Source organism: Rhizophagus irregularis, chromosome 2 (assembly GCF_026210795.1).
Source record: "Rhizophagus irregularis chromosome 2, complete sequence".
Lineage (NCBI taxonomy): Eukaryota > Fungi > Glomeromycota > Glomeromycetes > Glomerales > Glomeraceae > Rhizophagus > Rhizophagus irregularis.
The window spans coordinates 5,918,191-5,936,127 of record NC_089430.1 but is presented as its reverse complement, the minus strand read 5'-3'; the positions used below and the strand labels follow the sequence as shown (position 1 = coordinate 5,936,127).

At 29.1% G+C, this 17,937-nt stretch overlaps 5 protein-coding genes across 5 annotated transcripts; 4 read left to right on the top strand and 1 right to left on the bottom strand.

Moving 5' to 3' along the window:
• Nucleotides 1-193: 193 nt before the first annotated feature.
• On the bottom strand, nt 194-2,707 carry OCT59_012581 (Septin Spn2). Its single transcript, XM_066134585.1, has 10 exons — nt 2,530-2,707; nt 2,338-2,434; nt 2,096-2,224; nt 1,845-1,926; nt 1,632-1,769; nt 1,421-1,538; nt 1,247-1,342; nt 1,076-1,172; nt 944-995; nt 194-864 (listed from the first exon to the last, which is right to left on the bottom strand). Exons 1-10 carry the CDS (start codon nt 2,554-2,556, stop codon nt 696-698), a joined length of 1,005 nt encoding a protein of 334 aa, XP_065989837.1. The 5' UTR covers nt 2,557-2,707; the 3' UTR covers nt 194-695.
• Nucleotides 2,708-4,266: 1,559 nt separating this feature from the next.
• Nucleotides 4,267-10,233, top strand: OCT59_012580 (uncharacterized protein; the record flags this gene model as incomplete). Its single annotated transcript, XM_066134584.1, has 8 exons — nt 4,267-4,649; nt 5,292-6,040; nt 6,132-6,267; nt 6,339-8,464; nt 8,600-9,315; nt 9,386-9,475; nt 9,557-9,839; nt 9,911-10,233. 8 exons carry the CDS (start codon nt 4,267-4,269, stop codon nt 10,231-10,233), a joined length of 4,806 nt encoding a protein of 1,601 aa, XP_065989836.1.
• A 525-nt stretch (nt 10,234-10,758) lies between these two features.
• On the top strand, nt 10,759-12,185 carry OCT59_012579 (uncharacterized protein). Its single transcript, XM_025321169.2, has 6 exons — nt 10,759-10,770; nt 10,843-11,020; nt 11,094-11,190; nt 11,267-11,353; nt 11,484-11,544; nt 11,623-12,185. The coding sequence occupies exons 2-6, from the start codon at nt 10,910-10,912 to the stop codon at nt 12,101-12,103; spliced, it is 837 nt and encodes a 278-aa protein (XP_025169598.1). The 5' UTR covers nt 10,759-10,770; nt 10,843-10,909; the 3' UTR covers nt 12,104-12,185.
• A 1,892-nt stretch (nt 12,186-14,077) lies between these two features.
• OCT59_012578 (uncharacterized protein) lies at nt 14,078-15,695 on the top strand (the record flags this gene model as incomplete). Its single annotated transcript, XM_025309537.2, has 3 exons — nt 14,078-14,551; nt 14,639-14,977; nt 15,057-15,695. The coding sequence occupies 3 exons, from the start codon at nt 14,078-14,080 to the stop codon at nt 15,693-15,695; spliced, it is 1,452 nt and encodes a 483-aa protein (XP_025169597.2).
• A 725-nt stretch (nt 15,696-16,420) lies between these two features.
• OCT59_012577 (uncharacterized protein) lies at nt 16,421-17,734 on the top strand (the record flags this gene model as incomplete). The annotated part of the gene is made up of 1 exon (XM_025329418.1): nt 16,421-17,734. One exon carries the CDS (start codon nt 16,421-16,423, stop codon nt 17,732-17,734), a length of 1,314 nt encoding a protein of 437 aa, XP_025169596.1.
• Between the last annotated feature and the right edge of the window lie 203 nt (nt 17,735-17,937).

Here is a 17,937-nt window from a genome sequence, read left to right as displayed (position 1 = left end):
AAATTTTTTTTTTTTTTGAATATCTTTATTTACATAGAACAATAATTTTTTTGATGCGATGTCAAATTTGCGATTGATCATTGACTATTACGCATGGTAAACGCACAGGAAATTATTGGGTAAATCAATAGCTATTTTAAATGTCATACTAATGATGTAATTTATGTTGAACAAAACTATTATAATTTTAATTTTTATAATATAATTTATTAGATAATTAGTGATTTTTTTTTAATTCAAATAAAAAATTGGGTACAATAAAATGGGTTAATTCAAAGAAAATGAAAAAAAAATATTATTAATATTTGTTTGCAGATTAAAGTATTGATAAATAATTTTAAAGGTTTCCCAACAATAAAATGATCTTTCATCACTCGGATTTCAAAATAAAATTAAATATTAAATTCCGAGTATACATTCTGCTTATCATATATCAAGATAATAATAAATATATAAAAATAATGACGTATAAATATCCAAAGTTCTAAACAAAATTATTTAAACAAAAATGAAATATAAATAAATTTCAAACAAAATATATCAAGGAAAAAGTTACGGTAAGTTAAAAAAAGTGAAGTAATTTATGAAATATATTCTAAAAATAAGAAAATACAATATAATTTCTAAAACCCACATTACCCGTTACCTCCTTTACCCCCTTGAATTTTCAATCTTTTTTTTTACGTTGTTCTATTTTAAATAACTGGTCCACCAGGTCCTACTTGCGGCTGCACAGGTTGTGATTGTTGTTGCTGTTGTTCATGTTGCTTGCTACTGGTTTCTTTCAAAGCCAACAATTGTTTTGAACGGAATGCCTCATAATGAATTTGAGCAGTAGTTTCAATAAGATCCTGAAGGTGGGTTCTGGAAGTTATCGATAACAAGGATGTTTAGTATAAATATCAAAAGAAAAAATAGCTTTTTAAGTCATATGTTAACTTACCGTGTGAGAAAATCTCGAAGATGGACAAATTCACAATGATCTTCATTTTCCACTGAAATAATGTATACGTTAAATATTAGCATTAAATTACTATTTAAATAATTTAAATAGATCGGTTAAATATTAATTTACCATTAATAACACCCCATCGATTTCTTCGCCCGCGAACGGATTTACCATCAATTACTACATTTTTTTCAGATCCAACAATAGCGAATGGGATCATTTGCTATTTTAATAAGAATATAATGTTAAATTCGATTTGTTTATAAACCGGACAAACAAAAAAAAAAGTATAATCACCTTGATACGTTCGTTGAGTGCCCGCTCATCATCATCAAGCTCATCAGAATCATAAGGATATAACTTGATATTATGAAAGGCTAATTCGGACTTTATCTATATAACGGGATAAAAACTAAATTAAGTCACGAATAAAAATTAGACAGTTAATTATATCATGTACGTCTAACATACTCTTTGTTTGAAGGCCACACGTTCTTCCATTGTCAAAGAATCAGATTTGGCAATGACTGGAACGACATTGACAACTTCAGAAAGTTTTCTAAGTACCACAATGTCAATAGGTTTCAGTCTAAAGTTGATTAGGAAAAAATAAATAAATAGATAGATAAATAAATTATTTCAATATAAAATAGTTTAACGAATTAAAGATTAAAGTACGTACGCATGACCAGTTGGAGAAATAAAGAATAAGCAACAATGAATTCTGGTATCTTGAATATAACGTTCACGCATAGCAGTAAGTTCTTTGCGTAAATAAGCACTATGCTGGTCTTTAATGTACTTAATAATTGGCTCCCAACTGTTTCAAATGTCAAAAAGGTTAGGTATCATAATATAATAAAGTTATATATAAAAAAAAAAAATTATAACATACCAGTTTTCATTATTAACTTGATCACCATAACCGGGAGTATCAACAATATTAAGTCTCAAACGAATTCCATTTTCTTCAATTACTATAAATGAATGAATACTAATTAATAATTAATTATCTTATCCCAAGAGTAAAGCGGATAGTAATATATGAATTACAACGCATAATACCAAAACAACCGGTATAAAATATAACTTTTTTAAAAAAATAAAGGCCGCACTCGATAAAAATGTAAAGACGAAACTACATACAATGTGATACAGTTTGAATTTCAGTTGTTTGCCTGAAAGGTTCCTCGGAGCTAGTACGACCCTTACTATCAATCAAGTGGGCAGCGAAAATGGTGTTGATGAGAGTTGATTTACCAAGTCCAGTTTGGCCTATAATATATCAACAGACAAGAAGATTGAAATTACAAAATTAAATAAAAAATTAGAATATGTTTCCTTTTAAATCCATGGATGAGCGAATGTAAAATTTACTTTGAACATACCAACAACAATTACGTTGAACTGAAAGCCGCGTTTTAGTAACTTCTTTTCAATTTGTCGGGTGATAGAATCAAAACCTACATAACCATTTAGATTCATCTAAAAAATTTGGTTTAATAGAAAATAGATTTTAGTATCTCTAACATGGCGGATGATGGTTTACTGAAACCAAACCAAAAAATAAAGAAGGTAACCTTTTGAGGCTCGGCGATAGCAGCCATTATTTATTTAACTTTTTTATAATTATTATCAACCGGTGGAATTTTTTCAGATAAATAAACTGGAAACTGAGAAAAGTTATTTGGGAGATAGAAGGAACGTATTGGGGTGAGATTTCGCTCTATGCGGAAGCGCTGGGTATATTGAGGGTATTGGAGAACAAAAATTATAAAAAAAAGCAGACTTTAGACGATAACAAATTATCGGATACGATTGGTCGCCTGATTGAAATACATGGTAGGACAAATATTTGTCGTGTAATTATGTGTACGGGTTTGATTCAAAAAATCACAGGATAAACAAAGTTACAAACATCACAAAAATTTAATTACATTCTTCTCATTCTATTCCAAAAAGGAAAAGAAATCAGTGGATAAATGGTGACTGTGAGATTCGAACTCACGCCTCTTTCGAGACCGCAACTTGAGTGCGGCGCCTTAGACCAACTCGGCCAAGTCACCTATACGTAAGGGATGTACGAAATTTATAATTTTTCTTATACATTTAGGTTACACAATAACGTTTAGCTTACGATATACCCGGTATATAACAGTATATACAGTTGTCAGTTGATTGATACATTGTGACGTAAAGGAATTCTAAAATTCCAATTTCTAATGGAATTTTATCGACCAATGATACCAACAAATAAAAAGATATTCAATTTTTATTCATTAACACAAATATAATCTCATTATCTGTTTTTTTTTTAAACATATTAAATTAATTTTGTTTCCCCGTGTGGATGCGACAATAAAAAAAAAGGAGTTTTCCAACAATGGAAATAACCCAAGCCTTTTCAATAATACATGTTTTTCCAATACTGGATATAAGACGGGTTTTTTATAACGTTAAAAAAAAAATTCACAAGGGAACCATTTAAAAAATTCCCACATCAATGTGATGGATGATATTTGAAGAACTTCCATAACTGCAAGGTTAAATGAACAAAAAAAAAAAAAAAAAATTTAAATTTAAATTTAAATTTAATTTAATTTATTTATTTTTAACTGAAACATGCAAAATTATTACGATTCAAAAATCTATATGACGAAGAGATCCACAAGATAACTTAAAATAAAACTTTATCGTCTCTCATCTTGCATCTTTTTTACTCCTTGTCTTAATATAAAATGAATTTTCCACAAGATCATAAACAAAAGATTGATTGAGTAATAGTTCACATTGAAAAATAAATTGAGATTAACATAACATTAATACTGGTTGGTACTTGAAAATGTATGTGTATCATTTATCGGGCAGCACAGACAGTCCAAATGTCGCATAACATATTGCTGCTAATGGTTATACACATTGGTCATTTTTTACTTTTTTGTAGGCTCCGCTTTTACACCTGACAAACTTGTCCTCATTATAAATCCTTGTACAGAAAATCATTTTGAAAATCTTCGTTTTATATAACCTCCCTGTGTTATATAAAATATATATATACTTCCATTTATCTGTCAAAATCTGATCGTTCGCTTTATTATTTAGTTCATGGTATCTTATTGCTTTTTAGGTTTTCATGTTAACTGTTAAGTCGTCGTATTAACTTATTATGCACTAAAAAAAGATATTGCCGCAAGAAAAAAAAATTTATTCGCGAACTTAAGACGCGACAAGTTTTTTTTCTTAATCGAAAACGGGAATTTTTTTTTTTTTTTTTTTTTTTTTTTTTCAGGAAAAAATTATATAAAAAATTTATTATTATGGACAATAAAACTGAGTCAACTAATATTAAAGAAACCACCGAGAATATTGAAAATAGTGGTATAACCTTAACCTTAAATAATGATAATAATAAAGATACTCAACACGAAAATATTGAAGAGGAAACTAAAAGTAATTCACAACCTCAAGAAGAATCTCCTCCAAACATAATAAGTGACCAAAACACGACTCAACAGGTTTCTGAATCACCTATAATATCTAGTAACTTAAATATACCCGCCGCGTCAAAATTCGCTTCGGACAATGTAATATCAACGTCTATTATTGGAAGTAATGTCGCAGCTCACCAGAAATCAAAGTCACGTCACCAGTTGAGTAATAGTGAAGCCTTTATTAACTTGGATGATAATGTTTCTATGAGGTAATGTTTAATATCTCTTAGAAAAAATTGGGTCGGGATTTTTGTGTGAAAGTGTGATTTATGTAGTATTCAATGAGAAAAAATATCTGCCCATACAACAAATTGAGTGGAATTATTTCAATATTCGTTACTCAAGTATTGGTAAGAATGTTAGAACAAAGAAGATTCTTCAGTTTTCGAAATCGTTACAGCAAATATTTTTTTACTTGAAAGGGGCATGCTGGTCAGTTTTATATTTCGAATTTTTTTAATTAAAAAACTAAAAAAGGATTCTATTATTGTAAAGAATGAATTTCGATTCATTTAATAAAATTTACTTAATTCGTTGAATAAATAATAATAGAAGAATTCTTCAATTAAAAATATATTATTTTTTTTTTTCTTTTTCTTTTTATGTATATACATCCAATATAGTATAGTTAAATATCCATTTTTAAAAAATTCGAGGGGGTTTCTTATGTAGGATAATTATTTTATCTCGCGAAATTAAAACAAAAAAAAAAAAGTGAATTGGTTTAAACACGTAATATACAATAATTATATCATATCACGTGATCCTAAAATTTTTCGCGTTTGCGTATTTTCGTTATTTTTTTTCCCGTTTCTTTTTTTTTTGAACTTCTTTATATATAATATAATTAGAGATACCATGAAATCCAACCGGCCACGTGAATCTCGCAGATCTGCACCTGTCCCATACAGGCCAACTACAGAATTTGATGTACAAAATTTACCCCGACCAAATTCACAAATTATCATACCAACAATGAGGAGATATAATTCTATTATTATACCAAATTCTGATCAGGAATTTGCTAGAATATTAAATTGGCCAACACAAAATCATGATCATGATAGAATTCAACAATCACAAAATAATTTAGTTGGTTTAAATTCAAAGGACAATTTAGTAGATGATGGCGAGATAATATTTGATACAACATCATTTAATCAAGCAGGCGACATTCAACAACTTTCACATGGACAAATCCCCTCCTATATTCCTCAAGGTCGCTTCTCGGTGACTGCGGCAATGCACCAAGTGATAAATCCATCACGAGCGCCTGAGGTACCTTCACTCATTTCAACTTATGGTACTGAAATATTTGATCAAATTCAATCAGATGATGACCCAAGACTTATAGTTTGGTCAATATCAAGGGCTGAAGAGAGAAGGCAAGGATCAATTATTTCTTCTTATGTCTCTTCTTCAAAAAGATGGAGTATACATGAAAAATTGGAGAAAGCGGGTAAAACGATATGTGGTGCAGGGTTAAGAGATAGGTTCGAAAGTAAACCGTCAAAAAACAGACATTCTATTGTTATGACAGAAAAAGTGATAATGGCTGCAACGATTGAAAAATTAATTGAGAAATTAACAAGTGGAATTGGTAATTTTTTAAAAATATGCTCTTATAGTTACATGAAAATATTATTTGATTTGCTTATTAATTTTTTAAAGTTAAATTTTACTCTTACTAGATTATACTTTCTTAACGGATTTTTTTCTTACATATCGAGCATTTATAACGCCATTACATTTATGTAATCTATTAATCTTGAGATTTAATTGGGCATTAGAATTTGATGATGAAAAAAGAAGGGTAGTAAGAGTCAGGTATGTTTGTAACTTTTTTTTTTTTTAATTCATTTTTATCGGAAATTTTTTAAATTTTATTTTATATTTAGGACATTTGTAGCTCTACGACATTGGCTTCTCAATTATTTTGCGTATGATTTCGTTCCATGTCGTAATTTAAGGTCTAAACTTATAACTTATCTGAATACTTTACATCCTTCGGCACCCCGAGACCAAAAAATAGTGCAAGCATTAAAAAAAGTAATTAAAAGATTAAAAAAAATTTATTATCGTAAGGGTGTTGCGGGTATTCCAAAGAATAGAAATGGTGTTGTTAGTGGTAATGGCACAGAAAAAAAGACAGGAGATATTACACAACAACAAAATTCTGAACAATATTTGGAGGATGACGTAATATTAGTTGAACATAGCGGAGTTGGTGCTGGTATCTCTTTTCCATCATCTAAAGAAAAGTTAAAAAAGACTAGAAAACATGATTCAACATCTACTATAAGTTCAATATTAACTCCGGGAACAACAGATTCTGAAAGTGAAGAATTTGGACGTCATCGATCTTCTCGTTCAGGAATTTCACAGCCGACAGAATTTCGTCAAAGTTTTGAGGCTGCAAGTAGTAATTCACAATATAGTGATGAATTTTCCACAGATGAAAATCAAATTTCAAGTTTTTATAATGAAAAATTGGCAAAGTCTTTACCAACATTAACAAATAAGATGGTTGGTGATTGGGAACTAGGTGTAGATGGTAAAGGCAATGATAAAGTTCCTAAACCAAAACAAGTGAAAGAAAAAAAATTGAAATTAAGAAGTAGTTCCATGAGTGATTTATCTCAACGTAGAAAATTACAAGCAGAATTTAAACCTTTGAAACATAACTCAAAAGATAATTTAAAAAATAATTTAAAAGATGATAATGATATAATAATAGAAGAAGAAGAACCACCACCCCTTCCACCAAGACGGCATAGGAGGCACACTATCACCTACACCCAACCAACATTAGTTGTTCCACCATCACCTTCGTTCTTTAAGGGTGGATTTTTAAATTTCCCAATGAGGAAGCCTAAAACTCAAGAAGCAATGAACGAAAAATTTCAAGATCGTACACGTAAGAAACGAAGTTTATCATTATCCGAAGCAATTTGTGGATTTGCAGAAAATGACGATGATGAGGACGAAGATGATGAATTTGATTTGTCTCAAATTGATCATGCTGGAGGAATTGTTAGAAGAAATTCTTCCCCTGCATATATTGGATCACCTTCAATTCAATCTGATCAAAAAGAGAAAGGAGAAGCATCAAAGCGTAAACCACGTCGGCCTTCATGGCCTCAAAAAATGTCCGCAACCGTGGGTAAATTCGCCAAGGTTTTGTTTACACCTGGTACTGGAAAATCAGGTGGAATTAAAATGCTTTGCGCTAATTCTGAAATTGTTACCCCAGAAGAAGGCGATTCGGAAATTTCTGTACCAGCTGAAAATTTGAACGAGGATGATTTACCTATTTACTTGGATGGATTTTCTTATGTTGATGAATCGCTTGAGGAAGAATATTATGATGCAATGCGTCAAGAGGATTTTGCCGGTACGGAAGAACGATTTAATTGGGATGAAGAGGAGGAAGGTGAGTTACAAGAAGAATTGGAAGAATTGGAAGAGGAGGAAGAGGAGGAAGAGGGCTCAGATGATGAGGGATTGGCTTCAACTTCAACAGAACCACATATACCTCCAAATCATGAACAGGAAAAAGAAGATAAAAATGAAGATTTGGAAGAAAACAGTCAAAGTACTAGAACTATTCGTCGTAAGACCAAAGTATGGGAGTTAGGTCCGGTGTTAGAAGTTGAAGACGATGATAATTTTGATAAATCTTCAATATCTCTGCATGACACTTTGGAATCAAAAAAAGAGGAAGAAAAAATGGCCGAAGAATTATCATCTGAGAACAAACAAACCGAAGACCCTCAATCTATGCGTAAACGTCGAAGACATGCTAAGTTTTATGAAGTTAAAGATGATGAACCGAACATATTTGTAACACCACTAGAACCTTCCGAAAATAAAGGAGAGGTTTTTGAACAAGGCCTTGATATTGAGGAGGAGGAGGAAGAGGATGATGATGAAAATAACTCTTCCTCGCATAGACTTCGTCGATTTCCCAAAGTATTTGACTTACGGTCTGCTGTCACAATTAAAGATCTTGAAGAAAAATCCGGTAAGCGGGTTTCTTGGAGTACTTTTTCATCACTTGGTACCTTAGGTATTGAAGATACAGGTACAGCTGCTGGTACAGAAGCCATATTATCACGTACATTAACATCATCTTCATCATCAAAATTAAAAAATAAAGAATCCGTCAAATCATCTTCAGATATTGGGACTGAAATTCAAAGAGAGAAAGAAACATCAAAAGAAGTTGAACGAGAACCTGTAAAATCAATTATGAAACCTCCATCTTCAGAACAAGTTGCCAACAATAGTAGCATAACCCCCGGTTCACCTAAAAAAAGTTCAGAATCTTCAGTAAAACGTATTGTAATCACGGAACCTCCCTCTAAAAAACTTCCGGACATTCCAGTTCAACATACCACTACTACCACTACCACTACCACTACCACTACTTCTGCTGCTGAACCTCGTGGTAGCAGTAAAGTTCCAATCAAGAATATTCCTACTACCGTCCAGAAAAGTTCTTTAAATAAACCTTTACCACCAATTCCCATTCAAGATAATCAACCGAAAAGACCACCGTCAATTTCTACAACAGTAAATTCTCAATCTCAATATAGATCTTTTATATTAAATTATCGATCAGAAGATATTGCCAAACAATTTTGTTTGATCGAACGTGATTTTTTATTGAAAGTTAATTGGGAAGATTTGGTTCAAGTTGGTTATACTACTAACGAAGAAAATGTTCAAAAGACTGATAATGAAGAAAAAAAAGAGAAAAAGAAAGATGTTAAAGGAAAAGGAAAAGAGAAAGAACTTGAAGAAGAAAAAGAGAAACCAAGAAAAAGAGTTCGGGAAAATGGTGTTGATAAAGTAATCGAAAGGTTCAATTTGGTCAGTATTTTCAAATTTAAATTCCTTCCAACAATAACTATGATAGTAATAATATTCTTTTTTTCGCAAGGCATGTGATTGGGTTGCTACTGAGATAGTACTTACCAGATCTTTGGATGATCGAGTGCAAGTAATCGAAAAGTTTATACGAATTGCACAGGTAAATACAGAGAGAACACATATTCTTTAGTACTTTTTGATCGATTATCCATTTCCATCACTTATCAAACTTTTTTTTTAGAAATGTCTTCAATTTTCAAATTTTGCAACATTAACACAAATTCTTCTTGGACTACAATCACCACCGGTAGAAAGATTAAGAAGAACATGGACAAGGGTTAGAAATGAAGATTTACGTGCATTTAAAGAATTAAGTGAATATATTTCTGCTTTTGGTAATTGGAAAGTAATAAGAGAGGCCATGAGAAAATCCATTGAAGATTCTACAATATTAAAAGAATTAATGAAACAACGTAAAAGTCGTATTTCTGATGTTCGCAATACCGGTTGTATCCCATTTTTAGGTTTGTATCTTGAGTTGTCCTTTAGCCGTTTTTTTTTTGCATTATTATTAAATTAAAAGAAATTTTGTTAGGGTTATACCTTTCGGATTTAGTTTTCAATGCAGCAGTACCATCATTTATTGATCCGACGTCATCGCAACCCTCAACTCCATCATCACCTTTACCATCTAGCTCAGCCGACGCAACGACTCCTTTACACCACCAACCACTTATTAATTTTCATAAACATCGTACAACAGCTACAATAGTTAAAAGGGTATTAACATTTCAGACTTTATCAAGAGGATATAATTTTTCTATTGATAAAGAAATTTATGATAAATGTTATGGATTAAAAGGTTTTGAAGCTACTAAATTGGTTGTAATGGACCTAGATGCTGATGATTTTGTTTAATATCTTGGTTTCTTAATTATCTTTTCTAATTAACGTTTGGATTTATTTTTCAATTTTTGAACAAAAACAATTATTTCTTAGTAATTTCTTAATTGATATTTTCACTTACATCATAATTTCATTTTCTACAATATTTTTTCATTCATTCAAACAAAATTGCATTTTATTAAAACCAAAAAAAAATTTTTTTCGAACAATCATATATATAATATGTATTACTTAATGTAATGATGTATTAAGCATAATATAGCTTACTAGTATCTTTTTTTTTTTAGCATATATATTTTTGGTTCAAAAATTCAGTTTATTGGTAGTTTATGTATTCTTTTTGACCTTTTTGATTTCTCTTCTTGAATCAATGATAATAAAGTGCATTATCATAACGAAGATATACTTGCATTGTTTTTCATGTAAAATGTTTTATGTCTGTCGGAATGGATGTCACGTGATAATAGTACTAGACCAAATCTGTACGACAGTCGATTCTCCTATAAATATACTAAATTTTTTAGATCTTGTTAATTCAAGCTGAGACAGGTAAATTTCAAAAGTTTCAACATTTCTATGAGCTGTGATCTGATTTTAACACAATGTACTTATTGTTAATAGTTATAGTTTCACATTTGGAAGCGTACCAGGGGCGAGGATATAACAAATTCCTAATCAATAACTTATCATGTTTATTTTATCGGTTTTGAAAGACACAATTCACATACAACCTTACGATTTTTATAAATCTAAATATGATGCATTAGCCGATGAAATCAATCGAATTTATGCAAATAAAGTAGGTAATAATTCAAATGATATTCATTGATTACAGAAGAAGGTTTTTCTTGAAGTATCTTATTATACTACAGGTTATTCAAGAAGTTGGATTATGTATATGTTTGTTCGATATACTTTCTGCAAGTGAGGAAATAGTGCACTATGGGAATGGTGCTAGTTATGCTAAAGGTATTCGTATCAACACACATGTCTTAAGTTATTGATTTATGTCAATTAATTTTTTAACTTATTTAAATTACATTAGTCAAATTTCAGTTAGTTGTATTCCGACCTTTCATTGGTGAAATACTGGAAGGAAAAGTATCAAGTAATACACCTGAAGGTGTTAAAGGTACGTGTGTCTCTTAATTTGCTCTTAAATTTTTTAAATTGAAATGTCCTTGGGAGTTATTATACTTATGTATAAATGGTTTATTATTCGATTTACACTTTTCTTTGCTTTATATAAAATTTTTTTGCAGTGACTTTGGGGTATTTTGATGATATCTTAATTCCCACAAACAATGATGATGGTTGGAGATTGTAAGATATGAATATATATAATTTTTTTTTTTTTTTTTTTTTGTAATGCGCCTAATCAATTTTCTAACGATAATTTAGTGATTTTGGATCACAAGTATGGGTAAGATTATGGGATAATCCATTACCAGAAAACTTATGGAAATCAGCAGAAGATAAATATTTATATATGTATATGGATAAAGATCAATCAATAAAATTTAGAGTTATAGAAGAAAATTTTACAGATATTGGTACAAAGGGTCCACCACCAAAACGTACTGGAGCTGTAGCTGGACAAAAAGTTCCTCAACCTGGTTCTTCTTCATTACCATCTGACGTTATGATCGTTGGTAATAATAAAAGTGTTACTAATATACAACCACCAAATATTGTTAATGCTGATACTACTACTGGATCTAACGTAATTGGAGGTGCAAATGCCACTTCTGTTCAGCAAGAAAGTAAATTATTAGGAGCTGCTACTACTTCTTCTACTTATAAACTTAAACAAGCACCTTATGAAATTGTCGGATCAATAGCTGAAGTTGGCTTAGGTTTAACTTCCTGGGCTTGGGACTAAAAATTTTCTTAAACAAAAAACACAAATTAAATAATATAATATAATAAATTTAACAAATTATAAAAATCAAATTTTATTATTTATACTTTTATTTTTTGATCTTTCAATAATAATTACTTTATTTTCTTTTAACATAATTTTTTTTATAAAACCTGTTGTCACTTTTTGGCTATAGCTGCATAGCATCTTGTGGTGCTATAATAAAAGTTAAATTGCATGGGCCATAACTAATATAAAAAATCACTTTTAAAAATAGTTTTTATTTGTATATCAAAGTTTTGTTGTCTAGGAATTTACAATAATTCTTCTAATATTCATTATTCTGCTAGACACCCAAGCCCGAATTTAGGTCAAAGTAGTCGCATTAACCACATATTCCATTGGCAAATTACATTAACTAATGTATTATAGGTCAATCTTTTCACCCTCCAAGCAATGGCTACGATTTTTGATTAACAGATTTATCTCAGTAGGAAAATTACGATATACAGGTTTCCCCTGATCCATGAATATACAATTATATCAAGATATTATATTAAGGATACAATAGAGAAACACTCGGCAACAGCTGATTGTTATCAATATATGTGATACCAATAAAGGCTATTTTGGTATGAAGTGTCGGTAAGGGGATTAGAGTTAGGGTTAGAGTAAGGGGACTAAGTGGATTAAAGAAAAAGGGATTAGGATAAGATAATTTCCTAATAGCAAGATTATGTGGTGATGTTGAAATTGTGTATATTAAAAGCCGCCGTATCAAAAGCATAATAATAAAAATACGTAAGGCACGAAAGAATTCCTTCGAATAAGACCAACAAGAAAGGTCAATGATTGTATCGACTTGTCGATTATTAATAACTTTAAAATAGCAAATTCCACATATTATATTAGAGACCCGCCAGTCAAAAAAAGTGTTAGATTAGTCAGGGCTGATAATTCGTAAAATCACCATCCTGTCAGTATCCCGTCATTTTTTATCTCACCTCTTACAAAGTTCTCACTTTTACCTGATTTTCTCCATCACATTTTCAGGTGCTTGGCAGCCTTGGCTGTATTTGATTGAAATCTATCATATCATAATTCAGAACAAAAAATAATTTGTTCAAATAAGTGCTTGTCATGTACGATAGGGTCAATTACATCAGTTCGTGGTATATGCGATATTCAAAGCTGAATTCTGTACCACAAATATGGCGATAGCATTATTTGGCCAAAAGCGTGTCATTGAAGTGCTTTATTCCTTCCTTTTGGAAGATCTAAGAAAGCAGAAACCATCTCTTATTAGCTAGCGTTCGGTGACAATATCTTTATCTCATTTTCAACATTTGATTCATCTGCGATCTTTAATTCCGAAACTTAAAAGTTGATCATTTTGTTTAAGCCACAAAATTTACCACAATATCATACTTTCGTATTTTTGGCTGATCGAAATTCATTTATTTTTATTCATAATTTATCATAACAGTTATTTTGGTAGTGAACAACGTTAAAGGATTATCATTTTACGTCAAAAAATTAATGTTAAACAAAAGGAAATTCATGCTAAATATGTAAAAGTGTGGTTACCGGATTTGATCTATTATTCCTTCACCAAAAATCGTTCGTTAATTTTATTATAGTCTTGTGAAGTCAAACTCTCATTTAATAAAAGAACTGAATATCCTTTCCATGATTATCAACAAAACACATTGACTATAAAAATATTTACTGTATAAAATTTTTTTTGGCGTTATTAAAATGATTCTTACTGCAAATCAGCGGAGATTTTCGGGTATATATGAATTATGGATAATGGTGATCAAACTAAATCAGTTAATCAATTACGTAAATATCTCGTGATAATTTTTTTTTTTTGTTATTTCCCACTTTATTTTTTTTTTTGGTTTTTAAAAAAAAACTTTTAGATAATTTACAGGTCTGCGAAATTGCATATTACATTACACAATTCAATTCCAATTTTCTTTATAATTAAGAATGAATCGCTCAACAATACTTTTACGAAGATTTTCTAATTTGTTAAAAAAATCTTTAACAGAATCATATTCTTCAAAATTATCATTATTATCTCAATCACGTAAATTAACTTCAACAACATCACCAGATTCATTAAATGGTCTTTTAAATGATATTCCTTTAAATAATCAATATTATAATTATCCTAGATTAACAGCACGACAAACAGCTTTGAGAACTACACCACCAAAAGGAGCTCAAATGCTTGTACGAGATTTTATTGATGATTCTTTATATAATCCAAATTATGGATATTTTTCAAAACAAGCAATAATATTTTCACCACAAAATCATTTTGATTTTAGTAATATTAAAGATAATTTGGAATTTATGAATATAGTAGCAAGTAAATATAAAGAATTTGAGATTAGTTTAGATGACAAAGATAAAAAAGTAACAAAACAATTATGGCATACCTCAACTGAATTATTTAAAGTAAGTAATTACATTATATATGATTTTTTAAGCTGATAATTATTATTGATGATATTTAATTATTTTCTTGATCAATTTTAATATAAGCCATGGTATGGATATGCATTTGCAAAATATATTGTTAATGAATATAAATTAGGAGGTAATCCTCAACATGATTTGATAATTTATGAACTTGGAGCCGGAAATGGGACTCTAATGTTAAATATTTTGGATTATATTCAAAAATTTGAACCTGCAATTTATAAAAAAACAAGATATCGAGTTGTTGAAATTAGTTCAATGTTAGCTGAAAGACAAAGGTCAATTCAGAATTTTCAACAAGTTGTCAATGTTCATAATTGTGTAGAGATCATTAACAAGAGCATATTTGATTGGAATGAAACTATAAAAGATCCTTGTTTTTTTTTGGCTTGTGAAGTTTTTGTAAGTATTTTTTTTTTTTTTTTTTAAGAAAAAAAATATTCTATTTTTAAGCATGAATTAACTAATAAATATTTAACAGGATAATTTTGCACACGATGTGATTCGTTATAATTTTTCAAGTGAAAAACCTGTGCAAGGAATTGTTGTAGCAAATGATGAGGGAGAATATGAGGAGATCTATGAGCCTGTCAATGATCCTCTTATTATACGTTACTTATCTTTACGTAATAGGACAATGTACAAAACACCAGCACTTCAAAATCGGTTATTACGATCATTACGAAATAAACTTCCTTTAGCACCCAACCTTACACAACCAGAATTTATACCAACAAAATTATTACTTTTTCTTGACATTTTAAAAGATTGTTTTCCAAAACATCGTCTTGTTATTTCAGATTTTTATAAATTACCGGATTCTATTCAAGGTATTGATGCTCCAGTAGTTCAAACAAGATATCAACAAACAATGGTTCCTTGTTCAACTTATATGGTGCATCCTGGATGGTTTGATATTTTCTTTCCTACAAATTTTGAATTATTAAAAGACATTTATCAATTAGTTTGTCGTTCTAGTCGGGCAGAATCCGAAAAAATTAAAGTATTACAACAAAAGGAATTTTTGAAAAGATATTCTGATTTAACAAAAACTCAAACGAAAAGTGGCGAAAATCCAATGTTAATGTATTATGAAAATGTAAAATTTTTATTAAGTTAAAATATATTTATACATAGATTACAATATATGCATATTATATATATATATATATATTTTTGTTATAAATATTAGTTATTGGATAGCTGGATAGGGAACGTTAGAATGTCACCGAACTGCGAAGCGATTCAGATGATACTTTAACATTCCTATCCAATAATATGATATTTATTTAATTTTACCTAAAATGTGCTACATAATAAATTATATTTGAGGATACGAAACATCATGTAATTAGGAAGCACTCTCATATCAGATACATAATTTTTTTTTGGTAAATTTTATTAATAATTTCCATATTAGATGTAAATTATAAGTGTTAACACATGAAAGTAAAATAAGCTAACTAGACTTGATGTAAAGCCGCTACTTCTCTTTTGTAAAATAGGAGAGGTCATACCTATCCGCCCTGGTATAACAGAACAATCATCATTTCTATCTAATCCCCATTCGTTTGATAAAAAAATATTTAATTTACTATTTAGGAATAATTACATAATGTTCTAGGTACAGCATATCTTTTCCTATTCAAAAACAAACATTACACTATGTCGTTACCAATTAATAATGAATGACATGACACAAAAATTATTAAAAGAGATTCGATGACCTGATTTTGCTTTTTCACCATTTTCTTTTTTCTTTTTCTTTTTTTTTTTAAAAAAAAATTACATTTCAACCAAATCAACAATCATTTAATTAAAGAAACTGTTTCGTATCGTTTAAAAATGTCTCATGAAAAAATAAATTCACGCGAAAAGTCCAAATTTTTATTTAAAATTATATTATTTATTATAATAGTAGTAATTATTTTATCATTTACAACTGAAATCAAATTTACAACTTCACCAATTATTAATAATGATATTAAGACTACTATTACTAAATCCGCACCTACGAATGCTACGATTAAACCTATACTCTCTTTTGAAGAAAAATTCTTAACATATTTACCTCATAATGATTTTCATGATCAGCATGGAGCGCTCATAAATGCGATAATGTTATCGTATATAACAAATCGTACATTAATTATTCCACCTTTATTAATTAATTACTTTCCACGTAATTCTACATTTCATTCTTTATATAATAATTTAAATAAATTTATTGAAATCAAAAAATATCGTGAAGAACATTGTTATATCGATGATGAAAATGAAGAAAATTCTCTCGATTATTGTGATAATGAATATTCACAACTTGATGATTTTACCATGATAAATTGGGAACAATTATTTGATTTTAATGAATTGAAAAAACATGTTAAAATGATAAATCGTGGTTTTGATTTTTCATTGGATAATTTAAAATATAATTTTAATATTGGAGAAAATGATACATATTTATTCATTGAAGATTTATCATACGAATTAAAAGATAATGATAATTCAATACGAAAGAACGATAAAAAATTATTACATTTTTCTTCTTTACTTGGTCCTAATAAGATAATTTTGGAAAATCAAAATAATATAAAATTTCGACGATTAATTCATAACAAATTAATTATTAATAATCCAAAAATATTAAATGTTAGTGAAAAAATTATAGAAAAATTAGGTGGTAAAGGAAATTATATTGGTTTACATATTGAAATCAGACATAAAACATTCAGAATTAATGCAAATTATAATATAGATTTAATATATAGAAATTTGATGAAACATCTTTTAAATTCGAATTTATTAAGAAATTCAAAAAATCTCTTTAATTATAATTTAAAAGAATGTTTAAAAAATAATATACCAATAATTTATATAGCGACAGATTCTTTTGAACCTAGAAGTAGATTTTCAAAACTTTATGAAAATATACCATGTATATTTACTTTATTCGATCTTTCAAAAGATTTAGATAATTTTGGTAAAATACCAAGTGAATATGATGAAGATGTAGATTTAACAAATTTTTATGTACCTATAATAGATTTATTAATAACAGCTCATGGTAAGACTTTTATTGGTATTCCGAAAAGTGCCTTTTCACGATTGGCCAATGAAGTAAATAATTTATCTAATGGTAAAAATGCAATATCATGAATAATTGAATTCATGAACAGGTTGTATTACAATAGATTAATACTTTAACTATATTTGTTATTTTTAAATAAATATTATTTTACGTTGTACAAGTTATATTCATGTAGTGAATATTATGTTAATACATGCGGCGATATATACATTTATACCAAAGAAAGAACCAACAGCTAATTTGTGTTACAAACATCATTGTATCGGCATAA

Excerpts from the sequence above, each read along its gene's own strand:
- OCT59_012581 (XM_066134585.1), bottom strand. The coding sequence starts at position 2,556 with ATGGCTGCTATCGCCGAGCCTCAAAAG. Across the intron at positions 1,343-1,420 it reads GTGTGGCCTTCAAACAAAGA|ATAAAGTCCGAATTAGCCTT; the intron begins GTATGTTAGACG and ends CCCGTTATATAG. Across the intron at positions 865-943 it reads CTTCGAGATTTTCTCACACG|AACCCACCTTCAGGATCTTA; the intron begins GTAAGTTAACAT and ends GATAACTTCCAG.
- OCT59_012579 (XM_025321169.2), top strand. The coding sequence starts at position 10,910 with ATGTTTATTTTATCGGTTTTGAAAGACACAATTCACATACAACCTTAC. Across the intron at positions 11,021-11,093 it reads ATCGAATTTATGCAAATAAA|GTTATTCAAGAAGTTGGATT; the intron begins GTAGGTAATAAT and ends ATTATACTACAG. Across the intron at positions 11,545-11,622 it reads AATGATGATGGTTGGAGATT|TGATTTTGGATCACAAGTAT; the intron begins GTAAGATATGAA and ends ACGATAATTTAG.